Source organism: Danio rerio, chromosome 24 (assembly GCF_052040795.2).
Source record: "Danio rerio strain M-AB ecotype USA chromosome 24, GRCz13ab, whole genome shotgun sequence".
NCBI classification, from domain to species: Eukaryota; Metazoa; Chordata; class Actinopteri; order Cypriniformes; family Danionidae; genus Danio; species Danio rerio.
Genome location: NC_141044.1, coordinates 11426487 through 11443880, shown reverse-complemented (window position 1 = coordinate 11443880; position 17394 = coordinate 11426487). Strand labels below are relative to the sequence as shown.

Sequence of the window (17394 nt, the reverse complement as noted above, 5' to 3'; positions counted from 1 at the left end):
CTTGACCATGTAAACTTTACATTTTAAAAACACTTGGTTATTCTGGGCCATATGGGAGTTACTAAAGCTACTTGCTCTCTACATTTTTATACAGGATTAATTGCTACTGTTTCTAAGTGTAAATTAATAAACACACACACACACACACACACACACACACAAACACACATAAAGTTAGCTGAAAATACTAGCATTCTCTTCGAACAGATTTAATTTGTATGCTCTTTGTATGTCTTTTATTTTATTCATTTATTTAAAGCCACTCTAGCCAGACTCTGCTTGTATTTTTTCCATTGCTGTCTCTTACGATGCATTAGGACTTTCTTGAGCAATTTTGCAAACTTAACATCATAGGGTACTTTGGTTTTTGTTTATGGTCACACTCTATTTTGATGGTTCGCTTGTTGAATTGAAATGGCATTGCATCTACATGCCATCTAATTCTCATTAGGTTATGAGTAGAATGTTAGGTTGGGGTTAGGGTTAGTGTAAGTTGACATGTACTTGCAAAGTTTCTTATAGTCAGTTAAATGTCTGTTGAAGGAGCAGTTTGAACAGATAATAAGCAGACAGTCTACTAATACTAAAATAGACCATCAAAATAAAGGGGCACCTTGTTTTTTTTTATATATATGTTTTGTAAGAATTTAAATATAACTGTAATCAGAGCTTAACATTACCGTTTTTAATCAGCAGCCACTGTGGTTAGTAGTTTTTCAACATTACTAGCCACTCGCCATTGCCACAATTTTGTTGTAAATTAGATTTTTACATGCTATTTAGACTTTGTTTTATGTCCACATGCAGCCCCCTATTGGCTAATTGGGAGGACTGAGAGTATTCCTGGTGGGTCGGTCCGTTTTTTGGCCGTGAGGGCTGCTGTTTTCATGGTAACATGAAAAACACTGTCCTATTTCCTAGTTCCTCTGAAAGATCCGCCCTTAAGTGACTCTGATTGGTCATGTGTCATAATGTGCTGTGGATCGTCTCCACGTCACGCCCGTACAAGCACGCACTTTTGTGCTGTGTAGACAGTCAGTCAACCTCATGCCTGCTCTCTAAAATAAAATCTGACAAAGGTCTGTAACAAGTGAAAATGGGGTGCGGCTCCTTTAGGAGAGAACGCCTTTGTATGTGTGTGTGTCAACAGTCTGTAGATGTGTGTAACACGAGAAGTGCATGTGCGTGGGACTGATGTTTATTTTTATTTTTCTCTGATGCTCGGATTAAGTTATTTTCTGTAATATACAGTGGCCCTGTTGACAGAAGAATAAAGCCCAAGATGTGGGATGCGACCTGTGTGAACCTTGATTTATTTTTCTGCCACTACACGAGTTAGGCGAGCTCTCCTGTATTTTTTTTAACTCAACGCGTTACATGACATCTTTCACATACATTCGGAATAAGCATGTGTAAGTAATATGAATCCTTCACATATCTTTTGCGAGTTCATTATCTGAGATGTAGAACGCGGGAAAGCTGTCTATAGAGAAACACTGCAAAGTCGCACACACATAGAGAGAAGCTGCGTGTGTGTGTGTGTGTGTGTGTGTGTGTGTGTGTGTGTGTGTGTGTGTGCGTGTGCGTATACAGTGGTTTGACTGATAAATATGAATTTGTAGCTAAATCGTTAGTGGTGCCAAACAGCATTTCCCATTGTTTACATCTTTGCTGCAGTATACCGTTAACTCTAGACACTGTGCATGTCATGATCAATTTAACAAATAAAAGCACTTACAGGTCGTAGTTCACAGCTTCTGCTTGTTGGAGCTGCTCCTTTGAGGAGATTTTACCCGAATACAACACTGAACTGGGAGAGATTTTAATGACAAAATCATCCATTGCCGGTGAGTTTAATTTTAATTAGTTTAATCAAGTATTTTAAATAAGCAAGAAAGGCTTTTACAACTTATTAGCAGCACTGAACGTGTTTCCAGATTACTTCGGAAGAATGAACTGGATGAGAGAACTCAGAAACTCATTGTGAGATGGGAGATGTCTGCATATTTGTGCCAGTCTGTCAAATAAAATTGCTTAAAACACTTAAATACTTTAGAGAAAGTAGTTAAAGTTTGCATAATCAATGACTGATCTTATCCACCTGAAACCCACCTATAAGTAAATATGCAGCCTATTTTTTGATTGCCTGACCCATGGATTAATGGCAGCACCCGCGGATATGACTGAGAAATGATGTGCTCCTATTGTCCAGTGTCACCCACGAGACAAAACCTGCATGAAGATTGGAAGAAAGTTATACATGCTAGACTTTCTGCGATGGGGTCGCAGAATTGGTATCGGTTGTCTTGAATGATGCCACATTATATGAGAAGAAACGATTACATTTTGTGTCACATTGCCTATTTGTCATTTACAACTTCCCACGACACACCAAGTCAAGGAAGTATTTTTTGTAGTCCCCAAAATGCGTTCATTGTAGGCTTTGCTAAGCTAACTCTGAAAAAACCAAGGTCTCCCTTTGCATTGCACTTTGAGCATTTTACATTCAGAGATGCTGTTTATGTTCACACAGCTACATTACACTTCAACTAAAGTTTAAAATATGATATTGTAGTGGACCACCCCTTTAATCTTTATTTTATGCATATAGCTTAATTTGGCAAAAAAGGAAAAAATATAGAATTATCATCTACAATGTATTAAAATAATGTACTCGTGCAGCTTAAGACAGTAATGGAGTAGTGTGCCTTTTGTGTATTCTGGAGTGTGCCATGAGAACATAGTTTGATCATTTGATATAAATAGCAATAATAGGGTATATGCTGAAGCATGCTGATAGCACTTTTAATTAGCAAGTAATCTGAGTTAAGCGATTCCGGCGAATTGTATGCCAAGCAAAAACCGGCGCGTTTAAGGTCTGTTTTCTTTAAAAATCAACGATCTGTGTGTGTGTGTGTGTTTATTTATTTACACTTAGAATAAGTGGGTATCAGATTGTACAAGAAGCACTGCATTAAATTACATTTTCCCCCGCCATGTCTTTATAATATAAGCATTTATTTTACCCCTGTATATTCAATAGAACTTCTGCACTAGCCTGCCGATTCTGACGGGCACGAGCGAGTAAACAGCTTTTTGTCTCGTTTTAAGCTTGAGCAACTAAATGAATGCCAAGGTTTATCTAACTGAATGTAATTTAATGACAGTACAACATCGATGCTGTAAAAGAACCGTATAAAATGGAAAAAAGTTCACAATAACTAGCACGGCATATACCCTATTAGTTTTTGATGTATGATTCCAGCTGTTTCATGATGATGCATGCTAGGATGGATTTTTCTTATCATATGTTTTCTATCAGCTAAACTTCTGTTTTCGATTTTACACTAATTTTGAGATTCGTACAGAATATAATTGGCAAACTAAATATTTTTATAAATCAGCCCATACAGAATATATGACTGGAATGGTTATGATGTATTTTTGTTCCATTTGTGTGTCAGATTATTTGAACATCATAAACAACAATCCTTTCCCAGAGATGGGTTGTGGCTGGAAGAGCATCCACTGCGTAAAAACGTGCTGGATATGTTGGCGGCTCATTCAGCTGTGGTGACCCGGGATTAATAAAGGGACTAAGCCGACAAGAAAATGAATGAATGAATAAACAACAATCCATTTTAAGACTTTAGAGGGCACCTATGATGAAAGACAACTTTTTGGACAGAACTGTGTGTACATATAGTGTCCACAGACATTTCGGGGTGATATAAAGACAGTAAGTCTCTTTTTTATAAATTTCTGACGTTGAAAATAGCTCAACCTTCCATTTTTAGGCCCACCATAACATGACGTTTGAGTGAGGTTTCCCAAATGCGTTACCAAATTGAATGACAGCAGTGTATAAACATGCCACCATAGTAATACGGAATCATATCCACAAGATAGGACATGTGCAAAGCAACTGGGATTAAAAGATCTATTTAGCTTACTGTGATCATCTGCACCTCAAGAATGAGTTTTACCAGTTTAAAACAATCTTAAAAGAGTGAATGTTTGTAATAAATACAGTAAAATCACTATGTAATTCATCACCACAGCCGCATGTCAGTACAGTTATAAAAGATGATGCTTCAATCCCGGTTTGTGGACTTGTTATTTTGTACAATAACAAGATGTCCATACAGCAGTAAATATAAACATGTATCCTGTCACAAACTAAAGCTAAATGTGTGTGTGCGTGTTTGCACTTTTTAGCGACATTACAGTAGGTGTGACTCATCATTGCAGAAAGGCTTAAATTAACTCATTTTCTTGTCGGCTTAGTCCCTTTATTAATCCGGCGTCGCCACAGTGTGATGAACTGCCAACTTATCCAGCAAGTTTTTACGCAGCGGATGCCCTTCCAGCCGCAACCCATCTCTGGGAAACATCCACACACAGCCATTCACTCACACACTCATACACTACAGACAATTTAGCCTACCCAATTCACCTATACCGCATGTCTTTGGACTGTTGGCAAAACCGGAGCACCCGGAGGAAACCCACGCGAAGGCAGGGAGAACATGCAAACTTCACACAGAAATGCCAACTGAGCCAAGGTTCGAACCAGCAACCTTCTTGCTGTGAGGCAACAGCACTACCTACTGCCCCACTGCCTCGCCCCAACTCCACAACAAATATATCAAATAGGAGTCGGGAAAGTTCTTATTGTAGTAATGGAGATATGCTTCATTCTTGTCTGTCACTGTGCTGTATATCTATGCGAAGGCTTTATGCATCAGAGCAATAGATCTCTATGGCTCTGAAATGCACATGGGAACGGTGAGCGGGGAGAACCAGCTTATTTGCATTAAAGGCACAGGCAACAAAAACAGCTACAGTGTCTTAACAGCTCAAATTTCCAGTATACAGAAAAAGGTGTAATGAATAATCTGATGGGTATTTTGAGCTGAAACTTTACAGACACATTCTGGATACACAAATTACTTAAAAATCTTAAAAAGAGGTAAAATGTTATGATAAAACCATAATGAACAACAACAATTATAATGTTCTCTTCTATTCCTTTACAGAAGCAGCGCTGCACAGTCTATTAAGAGCACTCACAAGTGAGACATACGATGACCCCACACAGCATCTGGAGAGAGAACAGGCCCTCGCCAAACAGTTTGCTGAGATCTTGCACTTCACACTGCGCTTTGACGAGCTCAAGGTGAGGACCATATGCTGCTAATTATTTCTTTGTTTACTATTTTCCTGTTGTGATTATTGCATAAAATGGAATCCTAGTACAAGCTAAATGTTAATACCAATCCAATCGTCGAGTCACTGAGTGTGAAGTGTGCACTGATTCTAGATCGCTGGCACAATGCTGGTCAAAAGTCTCATTAAAAAAATTGTCAACACAGGCTCATTTGAAACATGTTTTTGAGTCTATTTTTTTGTAAAACTGAAAATTGTACTTAAACATATGTTTGATTACAGTTTCTAGGTAAAAATTAATGATGGATGAAATTAATTCGATCTCATTGACTTATGTTTCTTTTCACTAGTGATTTTTAAAGGGACTTTATAAAGGAACGTTTTTGTGCAGTTCTTTGCACAACACAAAAATAGAAACCACATAACGACTGAATGGTATAAACAATATAACGGCAGAATTTGTAATCATATTTTTTGGTTCATGTGTTTATCTCTATATACTGTATACAACTTTGCTGGCATGGTTGCTCATTTTTCATGGTGTTGTACTTGGAATGCAGAGCATTTTGGTTTAAGTTGATTTAAGCATGGGATCCACAAAAAAAAAAAAAAAAACTAATATTAAAACCAATGTAAAATCAAAGTAAAACTATGTGATTACAATTCACTTTTCTCCTGTTTGCTTTTGGAAAAAAAATCAATTATTTGAGTTTAAGTCATTTGTTCGCTAGATGATCCTTCTGAAAAGCCCCTTGTAAAAGTCTATCTGAAACATACAGTATAACAAAATGCACCCTAAGCAGTGTATTTCAGATTCACTAAAATTTAGACAGCATTCTCCAGTAGATTTGTCATCTGGAAGGTGTAACGAAATGTAACCGGAGCAATGTAGTTTTTATGTTTCACAACAATGACTACGTTTAAATGGGCATCAGTAATCTATTTATATGCTAAATAAGACAATGTGATGATTATGGTGTTTATATGAGTTTTTAAATGTTTCTTTCATGATCCTGTTTTGCATGTTATAGCACATAGTTTGATTAACATCATTGCACCATGACGCTATTCACATTTTCTTCTGAGTTTCGTTTTAAGTTTGTCGACTTTAACTGCAGTTTGGCACTTTCAGTCAGGAACGTTTCATGCATGCCCCTCATGACAAATGAGATATTGGATGCGAGGAACTGCTGGAAGAGTGTTGTTTTAATGGAATTTGATACCACATGCTGCATGGGGAAAAAAAACCTCTGCATTTTGTGATGTAGGTGTGGTTTTTTACTGACTCAGTAGGTGCAAAGAATAGCGTCACGCAGCCGTGTGTGTACAGACTGTCCTACACAATGGTAATGGTTTGGTAAGGTGTTTACATGTCTGTACAGCACTTCAATAATGCGACTTAAATCAGCATACTCCACATGTCTTAATTCGATTTCTGTTTAGTTAAATTATGACCTTAATTGAATTCAATTAATTAAAAATCACTGTTTACATGGTAGACTCTTAATCAGAGTATACTATCTTAATCATATTAAAATCAGATAATTGATGTCCATGTAAACATAGTCACTAATCTCACAGTTCAGATCCCACTAAGGTTTTTGAGTCAAGCACTATTTTTTGGAACAGCAAAAGGGAGAAGAGACAAATGTCTTTTTCATTCCATTTATACATAGATATTACTGCAAAAACCATTGGTTTAACAAACAAAACTTGGAACCTGTAATTTTAATAAAAATCAAAATTAAGAAAGCCAGTTGAAAAAAGGAAAATATTTAATACAAAAATGATATTTGCTGCTGTTGCTGATAATGCTAAATATAGAAATCTAACATTTTGTACAACATATCATATTTATTTTCAATTAATGATTCAGCAATTCACACAAAAAACTTTGTTTCATTATAAGTGGATCATTTTTGAAAACCTATTCAGTGACATCAATTTAATGGTTGTTTGTCACCACCTATTGGTTACACAATGTAATTGCTAAAACACCAAGATCCATTAAACAGTGATTTTAATCTTTAGTATTAATCAATCAATCAATCAATCAATCAACCAATCAATCAATCAATCAATCAATCATAGTCCTTTACACAAATAAAAGCAAATTATACAACACAAAAAAGCAGATAATGCAAAACAATACAATAAACATCAATAATTTACAACAAACATTAAAACATATTGTCAGTGCTATGCATTAAAAGTGGGTCTTAAGTTTGGCTTTAAAAAGTGGCAGGTTAGTGATTTTACGTATTCCAAAGTTTAGAACCTGCCACTGCAAAAGTGCCATCACCCCACTGCTTGAATCTTGAACGAGGAACTTCAAGCAGAAGTTGGTCAGCAGGTCGCAAAACTCTAGGTTTGGGAATGTGTTAAAATTTTACATAAATAAGTAGGAGCAAGGCCATTGACCACATTAAAACCAAACATCAAAAGTTTAAAATCAATTCTAAAATTAACAGGGAGCCAGTGGAGGGAGTAGACAATTGGTGTTATGTGTTCACTACTCAACTACTCTAATTGTTAGTTAACATGTAAGCAGCAATATTTTGCACAAGCTTCAAACGATAACATGACCTGTTAACTGCACTATCAAGTGTATTACAGTAGTCCAAACATGAACTAACAAAAGTACCATAAACATCAGTGTTTAAAGTTTCTAAAGTTTAAGCTGTTCTCCCAGTACTTCTGTGTTAATTGACTGTTTGTAACTGAAAAAGTGCAAAACTGAATCTCTCGATCAAACACAGATTTGAATGCAGCGCTTCTAATGATTAATAAATATGTGCAAATCATCATTTATCATTCAAGTTGTGCGGGTTTTAGATCATGATCTTTTAATGTTTAATTGTGCAGCTTTACACTGAATGCGTTAATGCAGGATAAGCAAACAGTGACAGAAAACACCTTTAACTAATAACCTAAGAAAGCATTTAGGTACAGTAAGGTACAACTTTTTCCGTCATCATTAAATTTAACAAGGAAGCCAAAATGCTTTCATAAACGTGATTTGAATGATGTGGGAGATGATCTGTATATTAACCTACGAATTCAAAAAAAGTATTAATCTGTCTGGTCACGTGTGTCCGAACTCTGGCTTGTGATCGGTACGAATCATGGATCAACCGTGATCCGTTACACCACTATAGTCGAGAGTAGAAATAAATCAGATTAATGTTCTCTCGTAAAATATTAAATGCATAGTTAAAATATATCTATCATTAAAAACTCAGGATGCAAGTCAGCAAATCTAAAAAAAATATTCAGCATTATTATTTAAAAGGTGAGACTGACTAGAATGTGATGCCCTTACAAGCTTCCAATTCTCAATGTCATGCTAATTGTGATTAGAAGGCAGCTAATGAGAAGGTAATTACTTTATAATTGCACGCATCAGTTTTCACTGCCCCAGGTGCATACCAAACCTTTCTTGACATTTAAGATCATAAAAAAAGAGCTTTCGATCTTTTGATATTTCTCTTTTATTGTCTTATCCCCTGCTTAAACAAACACCTGCTGTGTTTGTGCACGCCAGACTAATAAAGCAGAACAGACACTTATACCTCTATTCGTCAAGACAGCATGAGCTATTTCTATGCCCTATGACCATGTCAAAATTGAGACACTCGCACAACCCTGAATGACTGAACTGTAAACCACCTAATTTGTCCCGGGTTATGTGTCCAAACAAATCATGTTACGTTTCGTCTGGCTGTTCTCTTGTTCAACTCAGCACCAACACTAGCGGCTTTATCTCCTGCTCTTTCTAATGAAAACAATCACATACACTCGAACGCCCTGCGGCACCGAGATGGGATGTCCCAATTAAAGAGGCCCCCACCCATCGCAGATGGGGTTGCTAAATGCGAGAAGGTAGGGGGTGTAAGGTGGCATGCCAACCTCCATCCAACCATGCCCTCCTCTCAGCTTGGCGCAGTGACCTACTTCAGCCCACCAATGCCGTAGCTCAGCGCGCTGCTGGGAAATGACGGGCTGTCTAGCCTGACGGTACACTGTATGAACTCGATTCCAGCCATGCATTAGTTTTGTTGACAATGATGTCATTTGAGGATATTATTTGGATTTTATTGAAAACAACGGTCTCCAACACTGTAAAAAAATGTAAATGGCTAAGAGCTACTCATGTCATGATGATACATTGTTTTTAAATTGATTAAACGGGGTTCCCGGGGGTCATGGAATTTCTGGAATATCATGCAATTCTGAAAGGTCTATTCTAGACTTTGAATATCAGAGAGTTTTTCTGGTCAATGAATATCAGGGACTTTTGTTTGTCATTTTAACTACTATCAAATTTCCAAGTTTCCATTAATCAAAAGCTATTTTTTTCTATACCATATCATGTTTTATGTCATTTTTACACTTTTTGCCTGTTATCATTATTAGAAATAATTGTACTTGCATTTTTTCTGCTTTTCAGCTGTTTTTTAGACGAGCAAAAAATATATATTGTTTTTCAGAAAAAGGTGAAAATTAATTAATAATGTCATCATTTTACATTGAATGGGATCATTTTGTAAAGTTGTATCTGCATAAAATATAATACAGTTGAACAGATAACAGAATATATAAAATAATATGTATATATATTATATATATATATATATAGTTTTCATTGTTTAAATAATTAAATACAATTAATTTTGGTTTATATATCTTTGTAACCTCTTGGTATAAGTTTGCTTAAATCTTGCACAGTTGCAGGTCTTAAAAACACATACAAATGAAAGTCTTTTACTCAGTTTAAAGGTTCAAGTTTTGAAATGACCCCAAAAATCACTTATTCTGAACTGTGATCAACTTTAATCGCAACTTGACCCTGTGATGTGACTATTGCAGATTCACACATTGCGATATCGATTCTAAAAGGATATATTGTCCAGCCTAGCTCAATACTTTCATGAAAATCTGTTTATAATTTAGAGAGAAAACTAATCTTTTAGAAAGTCCATGAATATCAGGGACTTTTGTTTGTCATTTTAAATACTATAAAATTTCCAAGTTTCCTTTTATCCAAAGGTCATTTCTTATACTATATCATATTTCATGTAATTTCGACACCTTTTGCCTGGTATGGTTATTAGCATAATTGTATTTGTATTTCTTTCCTGCTTTTCAGCTATTTAAAAAATTCTTGTTTTCAGAAAAAAACAGTGAAAATTAATTTAAAATTAACTGAAAATTTTGACTTCAACTGTATATCCAAACACATGTCTTATGCCGCATATGGTGATGCATACATCTCCAAAACCCGACAGGTGGACAAATCTAAAGTATTTTTATTAAAACAAATATAAATATGCAAATGACAATAATAATAACATTATACAAATGCAAATGTGCCATGAATAAACTGAAAAAGCCCTCCAAGATGGCAGTGATTTTTACATTTATGTGGAAAATAATATTTTTTGTAACATTTAATTTTTTTTTTCATATGTAAAGATTTTTATGTATTGCTGTACATCCTGTGTGTGTATTAAGCAGTGTGTAAGCGTTTGGACCTGCATACGCGCATAACTTAAGCTCTGTGGTGGACTTACAGTAGGACCTGCTTTTAGATGGCACGGTCTATTTCAGTTATTCAAAATAACAACACGCCAACAATGCGCTTTAACGCACCTCTATTTTACACTAGCATGCCTATGAATCCACAAAGTGGCACAAATGGATTTGCTATTTAAATAACGAGGTGCAAAACCTGAAAATTAGGGTTGCGCTAGTCTGGAATTAAAAACAAATCGCGCCGAGTGTATGATAGAGCCCATATTGTTGCCAGCACGTATCTATATTTCCATACATATTTAGTGTATCATAAGTTGAATTGTTTAATGTAAAGAAATAATCAAACCTGAAAACACACACAGTTTGTGTTGTCAAGCTTTGTAAAAATAAGCTTTATATATTTATTTATTTATTTAGCTAGTTAGTTAGTTAGTTAGTTAGTTAGTTAGTATAGTGGAGCTAGTATAAAATATGGCACTAAACAAAAAGTACTCTTTTATTCATTAATTCATCAATTTAAACTTTCATTTATTCTTCTTTGTCCGACTCTAAGGGCTATTCATTATATTAATCTTAATTAAAATGTACTTTTTGTTTCAGTTGGTTTTTTCTGACTTTAATATATCAGTTTTAATAATTACTTTCTCAATTCAAAGTTCACTGAGCATTTGCAATAATTATAGGTGACCTCTGCTCTTGCAAATCCCAAAGAGGTCATTCATCTCACTGACCTTTGTTTTGCAGCTCGTCTTTGCAGTCGTCTTAACAAGCAGCGCCCTCATTTGTCACAAAATTTGTCACCCAACCCTAAATTGAACTTGAGTCTTCATTAAGTATATTTATCCATCTGTCACAAGCTGCAAATACTGCCGAACTCTTCAGGTTTAAACAGTGCTTCTATAAAGGACGTGTGGATCCCAGACAGTCTAGGTCCTGACAGATAAAGATTGCTCTGATTACCTAAAAGAACTGGTAGCCATTTAACTAAAGCTTTAGCTAATCCGTGTTCTTTGCCTTCAAGGCTACCAGACTGTAGTTGTCTACTTTAGTCCCGTCTGACTAGCAAGTGCCCGGAGATTTGCCTTCTTTTGCATTTATTATTATTATTTTTTAATGGCTGTTAAGACAAGTCTAACAGTTACTATCGTTCAAACCTAAAAAGACACACAGCACATGGCCTAAAACTGCATTGTGTAATTCTGATCTGTTACTTTTTAAAGGGACCAAGATTTTTATTTAATTTATTTTTATTTTTTTTACCAGACAGGCAAAAAAAAAAAAAAGATCAAAAAATATTTCTGTGAACTTGCTTTGGAGACCCATATACATTCACCGGCCACTTTATTAGGTACATCTGTCCAACTGCTCGTTAACGCACATTTCTAATCAGCCAATGGCATGGTAGCAACTCAAGACGATCAGTTCAAACCAAGCATCACAATGAGGAAGAAAGGTGATTTAAGTGACTATGAATGTGTCACGGTTGTTGGTGCCAGACGGGCTGGTCTGTGCATTTCAGAAACTGCTGATCTACTGGGATTGTCACGCACAACCATCTATAGGGTTTACAGAGAATGGTCCGAAAATGGTCCGTAATGGTGTGGGGAATATTTTCTTGCACACTTTCAGTCCATTAATACCAATTGAGCATCGAGTCAACGCCACAGCCTATCTGAGTGTTATTGCTGACCATGTCCATTCCTTTATGACCACAGTGTACTCATCTTCTGATGGCTACTTCCAGCAGGATAGAGCGCCATGTCTTAAAGTGCAAATTATCTCAGACTGGTTTCTTGAATGTAACAATGAGTTCACTGTACTAGAATGGGCTCCACAGTCACCAGAACCCAATCAAATTGACCATTTTTGGTGGTGGAAAATGCAGCCCTGATTGACTGATGGAATATGATAAAAATGTGTACGTTTTATTAACAGTATAGAAAAAATAACATGCTCAATATTGCTTCTGAAGTGCTTTACTGAAACTTGCTCTAATTTTTAAAAAATAATTATGTTCTTTACACAACTGAAACCACTAGTTTGTTTTCTAAATTTTATTGATAACCTATGGACAAGAGCTCAACCAGTCAGTAAAAAAATGCCTCTTGAAAGGGTTAATGTGCTTTAAATAAAATAAATATATATATATTTTTTTTTTCGACTAAAGGTTGAATTTTCAGCAGACATTATTCCAGTCTTCAGGAAATATGATCCTCCAGAAATCATTTTAACATGCTGAGTATATAAAAACATTATGTTATCATTAAGTTATTTGTAAGTTAGGATAACAACATTTATTTAAAAAAATAAAAATAAATCTCTTCAAACAACTTTAATAAAGTCTTTCATTTTCGATGAGTGTAATGCATTCTACCTTGAATAGAATTATGTATTATAAACTGAAACTTTTGAATTGGAGTGTAAAGTGAGTAAAAACATTGAGTCTTTTGTTGTTTTTCAGATGACAAATCCTGCCATTCAGAATGACTTCAGTTATTACAGGAGGACCTTGAGCCGGATGAGAATCAATAACGTTCCTGTAAGTTCTCTCGGCAACTGAAACTATTACCTCTCTATAGCTAAGACTTTCCTGTAGTCTTTTATCTCGCCCTCTCATCTCATTCTTTATTTGCAATCACATTTCTGTGTGCTACATTTTTCTCTCTACTTAACTTCTTTTTATCCACGACTGTTTTTTACCCTTTAATGTGAATGTACGCCATTGAACAAGCAGCTCTTGATTTCATTTAAATCCCTTTCACATAACTAACACACTTCCTACAGTATATTCATTCGCACACACATTCTCAAGCTCTCAACCACTTGCACACACCAGCCCTCAGGGGACTGTTGAGGACCCAAACAGAAAGTGGCCTCCCACTGGGAGAGTGAGTGAGTTCGGAGATGCTCACTGAAGTGCACTGAGGTGCACCAATATAGTGTGGCACCTGATCCGTGGTCAGCTTTTGTGCATGTCCTCCCCAGAGACATGTTACCCACCTAAGACCAAATATCTGATCTGAGAGCAGGCCGCATACATAGCCCTGGGGGACACCATGCAGTCTGCATACCTTTTTTCATGAAGAGGCGCTGGTTTTCCCCTCACGTTCTCCCAGACTGAATTCAGTAGCCCCACCATGGCTCCCCAGGGCCCTAATACTGTAAGAGAGCTAAATAAATCACTCTAACTAGCACTCTCCACATCTGCCACCGGCCCCCAGTTTAGACTATTGTTTTATTTAGGAAGGTATTTTTAGACTTGACACCAGAATGTGCAGGTGTACACAGTTTACTGTAAGATAAAACCACTTTCAATTTAAACAAAAACAAATTCGTTGTCTGGTTATCCTCATTTTGAAAGTGATGTTTTTGATCGTCCTCTATGAAAAGCATTTTCAAGCAACAGAGGGACAATTCTCACTTTTAACTTGTGACTTCTTACCTGCCTATTCTGCCCTTCAAAGGTAAAAGATTTAAACTCACTAGAGTGTTGAATTGAGAAAAATGACTTCAAAGACTTTTTTTGTTGGCCAGACACATTAGTTATAGATAGCTCTGCTGAAAAATCCAGCTTAAACCAGTCTAAGATGGTTGGCTGGTTTCAGCTGGTCAACCAGCCTGGTTTTAGAGGGGTTTTGGTCATTTCCAGGCTGGTTTCCAGCCATTTTCAGCCTGGTCTTAGTTGGTCAGGCTGGGAGATTACCAGCTAAAACCAGCTTGACCAGCCTAGCCAGACATGGGAGCCCAGCCAAAACCAGCTATGTCCAGCTTAAACCAGGTTGGTCAAGTTGGTTATAGCTGGTTTTAGCTGGTCATTTGGAAACCAGCCAACCTGCTTAGGCTGGTTTAAGTTGCTTTTTTCAGCAGTCACATGTTTAGTAATGACATTTTTCTACATACAAAAAAATCTTGATCTCAAACCTGAGCTTTGACCCCTATTTTGAAGTTACTGTCCTCTGCCTTTGTATTGTATGCAAAAAGTGAGCAGTTGTGCCAAGGCAAAAAGCAGTAACTTCCACTTGATCAATATTGCTGCTCAACATTTACAAAAAACTGCAACACCTCTAGTTTCTCATGCTTTTTATTTTGGATGACTGGCAGTTTCTTACAGCCATTTACTATTGCTATTCTGTGCTTTGGTTGCATTTGCAAATTACTTTTAAAATGTAATACATATTATATAACTCTGTACTTTAAAAGTAAAAAAAAAAGTATAGTATTACAGTTTTTTCCCCTGTTTTGTAATATGTTACATTACTTTTGTATTAATTTTGATTAATTTTTGATATTATAGGTATGATCTAGTTATTTAGACTGTGTTTCAGCAGTGGTGTAAAGTAACAAATTATAAATTCTCAAATGACTGTAAATGAGTAGCTTTTCTCAGGAATTGTAATTTACTAAGTAGTTTTATAAATGTGTACTTTACTTTGAGTAATTTTTTATGCAATATTGGTACTTTTACTCCACTACTTTCCTTCAACCTGCAATGACTACTTTTTTTTGTCTATGGTGATTAACTAAAGTAGATTCTTCATTCCTGCTATTTCTGTCCAGTCAAATTGCACATACAGTAGCTAACCAATCTGGCCAACACCCATCAAATTTTAGAACTTAACTAAATTTTAGGCCTAAAATTTTGTCCTTTACTACATTTTAGGTCTTAAAAAGTGTTAAATTTACCGTAATATTTTCTCGTAGGTCTTAAACCTTTTTTTTTTAAACAGGTCTTCATTTTCCTTTAAGTGTAAAGCTACCCATTCTGGTTAACACCCATCCAATCAGCAACAATTCCTATCAATAAAATGTTTAATTTTTTTATTTAAAAATGTCATTTTAAACTCTCTTTACCATAATTGTTTAATTATTTTCATAATAATAACATTTGTTTAAAAGTTTCTCATGTATTTACTGCTGATGACACTGACCTGGACAGACATACAATTACTTTATTATAGTTTTTAAAACTTTTAAATTTTTGTCAATTTTTTTATTAAAAAAAAGTTCATCTTAATTATTTAAATTATTTAAATGTTTTATTATTATTGTTGCATTATTACGTTTATCCATTAATTTATTTTATTTTCTTTCAGCTTAGTCTCATTTATCAGAGGTCTCCACAGCTGAATAAACCTCCTTATTACATTTATCACATTACAATATTTTCTTTGTAGGGCAAATCAAAATCTGTTCCAACTTGGATATTTGTAAAACTTGGTGTTAAGCCCTGTATGAGTCTACAGTTTTATTCAAGATGCTCTTAAAAAGTCTTTACTTTGTGAAGCCTGTAGAAACCCTGACTTTGAGCTAACAATAACTAATAATAAACAACTTTACTTTCATTAACATTAACAAATAATTTTAATACCTACCATAATAAATATATTTTTCAGTATTTGTTAATGTTAAGAAGAATGTTATTATAAAGTTTTAATATTTAACATTTAATATTTAATAATAATAAAAAACCATTTACTTGTACTATAATTTACCCATGCAATTGGCAATAAACTCTCTCATCTTACCTTTGATCTAATCAAAGTGACTAACAGAATTCTAAGGTATTCCTTTGTTGCTTAAAGTTCTGCTATGCATACTCAAAATTTGGCTGATGTCACTTGTTCCTCATATTAGCTCTAGGTTTTAGAAAAATCCATCCATTTTAAAGGATTAAATTTTAAATATGCAGTACATTAATGATGTATTAGCATTTTTGACTGATTTTGCACTTGAGAAATTGGGGCACAGGGGAAAAAAAGTCTCTTAATGCTCATCCGTCTTCACGTCCCGCCCTTTATGTTCCTCTGTTAATCATTTTCATGAGACATTGAGCTCTATTTTAACGATCTAGGCACAAAGTCTAAAGCGCATGGTGCAAAAGCATTGAGGGCATCTCCGAAACCCCTTCTGCTATTTGAAAAAAAATATGATTTTTCCCCTGGTATATGGTCTAACAGAGTTGTGCTTATTCTCTTAATGAGTTATGAGTGTGTTTTGAACATAACATGCATTAAACCAAATAGATTCTTGTCTCCCATTCCTCCCTTTAAGAGTCAGTTGCGTCACACCATGGCGCATTTGCTATTTACTGTACATGGCAGACTTTGTTAGTGGAAAGACTGAATGCTTCACTTTCACAGACCATCTGCACGAGCATAAAGAACGAGCCTCCTTCATTCAGCCTCTTTTCTTTTTCTCTTTACTTTTACTCTTTATTTTACTCCTTTACGTTGTTGGAGTAAGGAAACAGTGTTGTACACTATTCACTGAAGACATCCATTAGCCTACATATTTATTTAGTTTGTTAAGCGCAAAGATTTGTTTCAAAACTATTTCTAAATTCAGTTCTAATTTCCAGCAAACAAACAAAAATAAGGAAATGTGGTCATAAAACGGAGTTCTAGACAAACAAACAAACATCTAATTCTTATGCCCCATATGACGTGGTCTATTTCAGTTCTTCAAAATAGCAACGCGCCAACGCTGTGCCTTAACACAGCTCAATTTAAGACCGGAACACTAAATTGATTTGCTATTTAAACTACGTTTCACAAAATGTGAAATTTAGGGTTGCGCTGGTCTGAAAATAACGACAAAACGTGCCAAACATATCTTGCACCTTATTGCACCGGTGTATGATTGGGCCCATAGATTCTAAAACAAGTCAGAAGGAAGAATATGTTCAAAACT

At 35.4% G+C, this 17394-nt stretch overlaps 1 protein-coding gene across 1 annotated transcript in view; it reads left to right on the top strand.

Moving 5' to 3' along the window:
• cyribb (CYFIP related Rac1 interactor Bb) overlaps nucleotides 1-17394 on the top strand; it is a 122436-nt gene that overhangs the window by 100602 nt on the left and 4440 nt on the right. Inside the window, 2 exon segments of the mRNA NM_207078.1 lie at nucleotides 5040-5179; nucleotides 13166-13243. Coding sequence (NP_996961.1) covers nucleotides 5040-5179; nucleotides 13166-13243 — 218 coding nt within the window.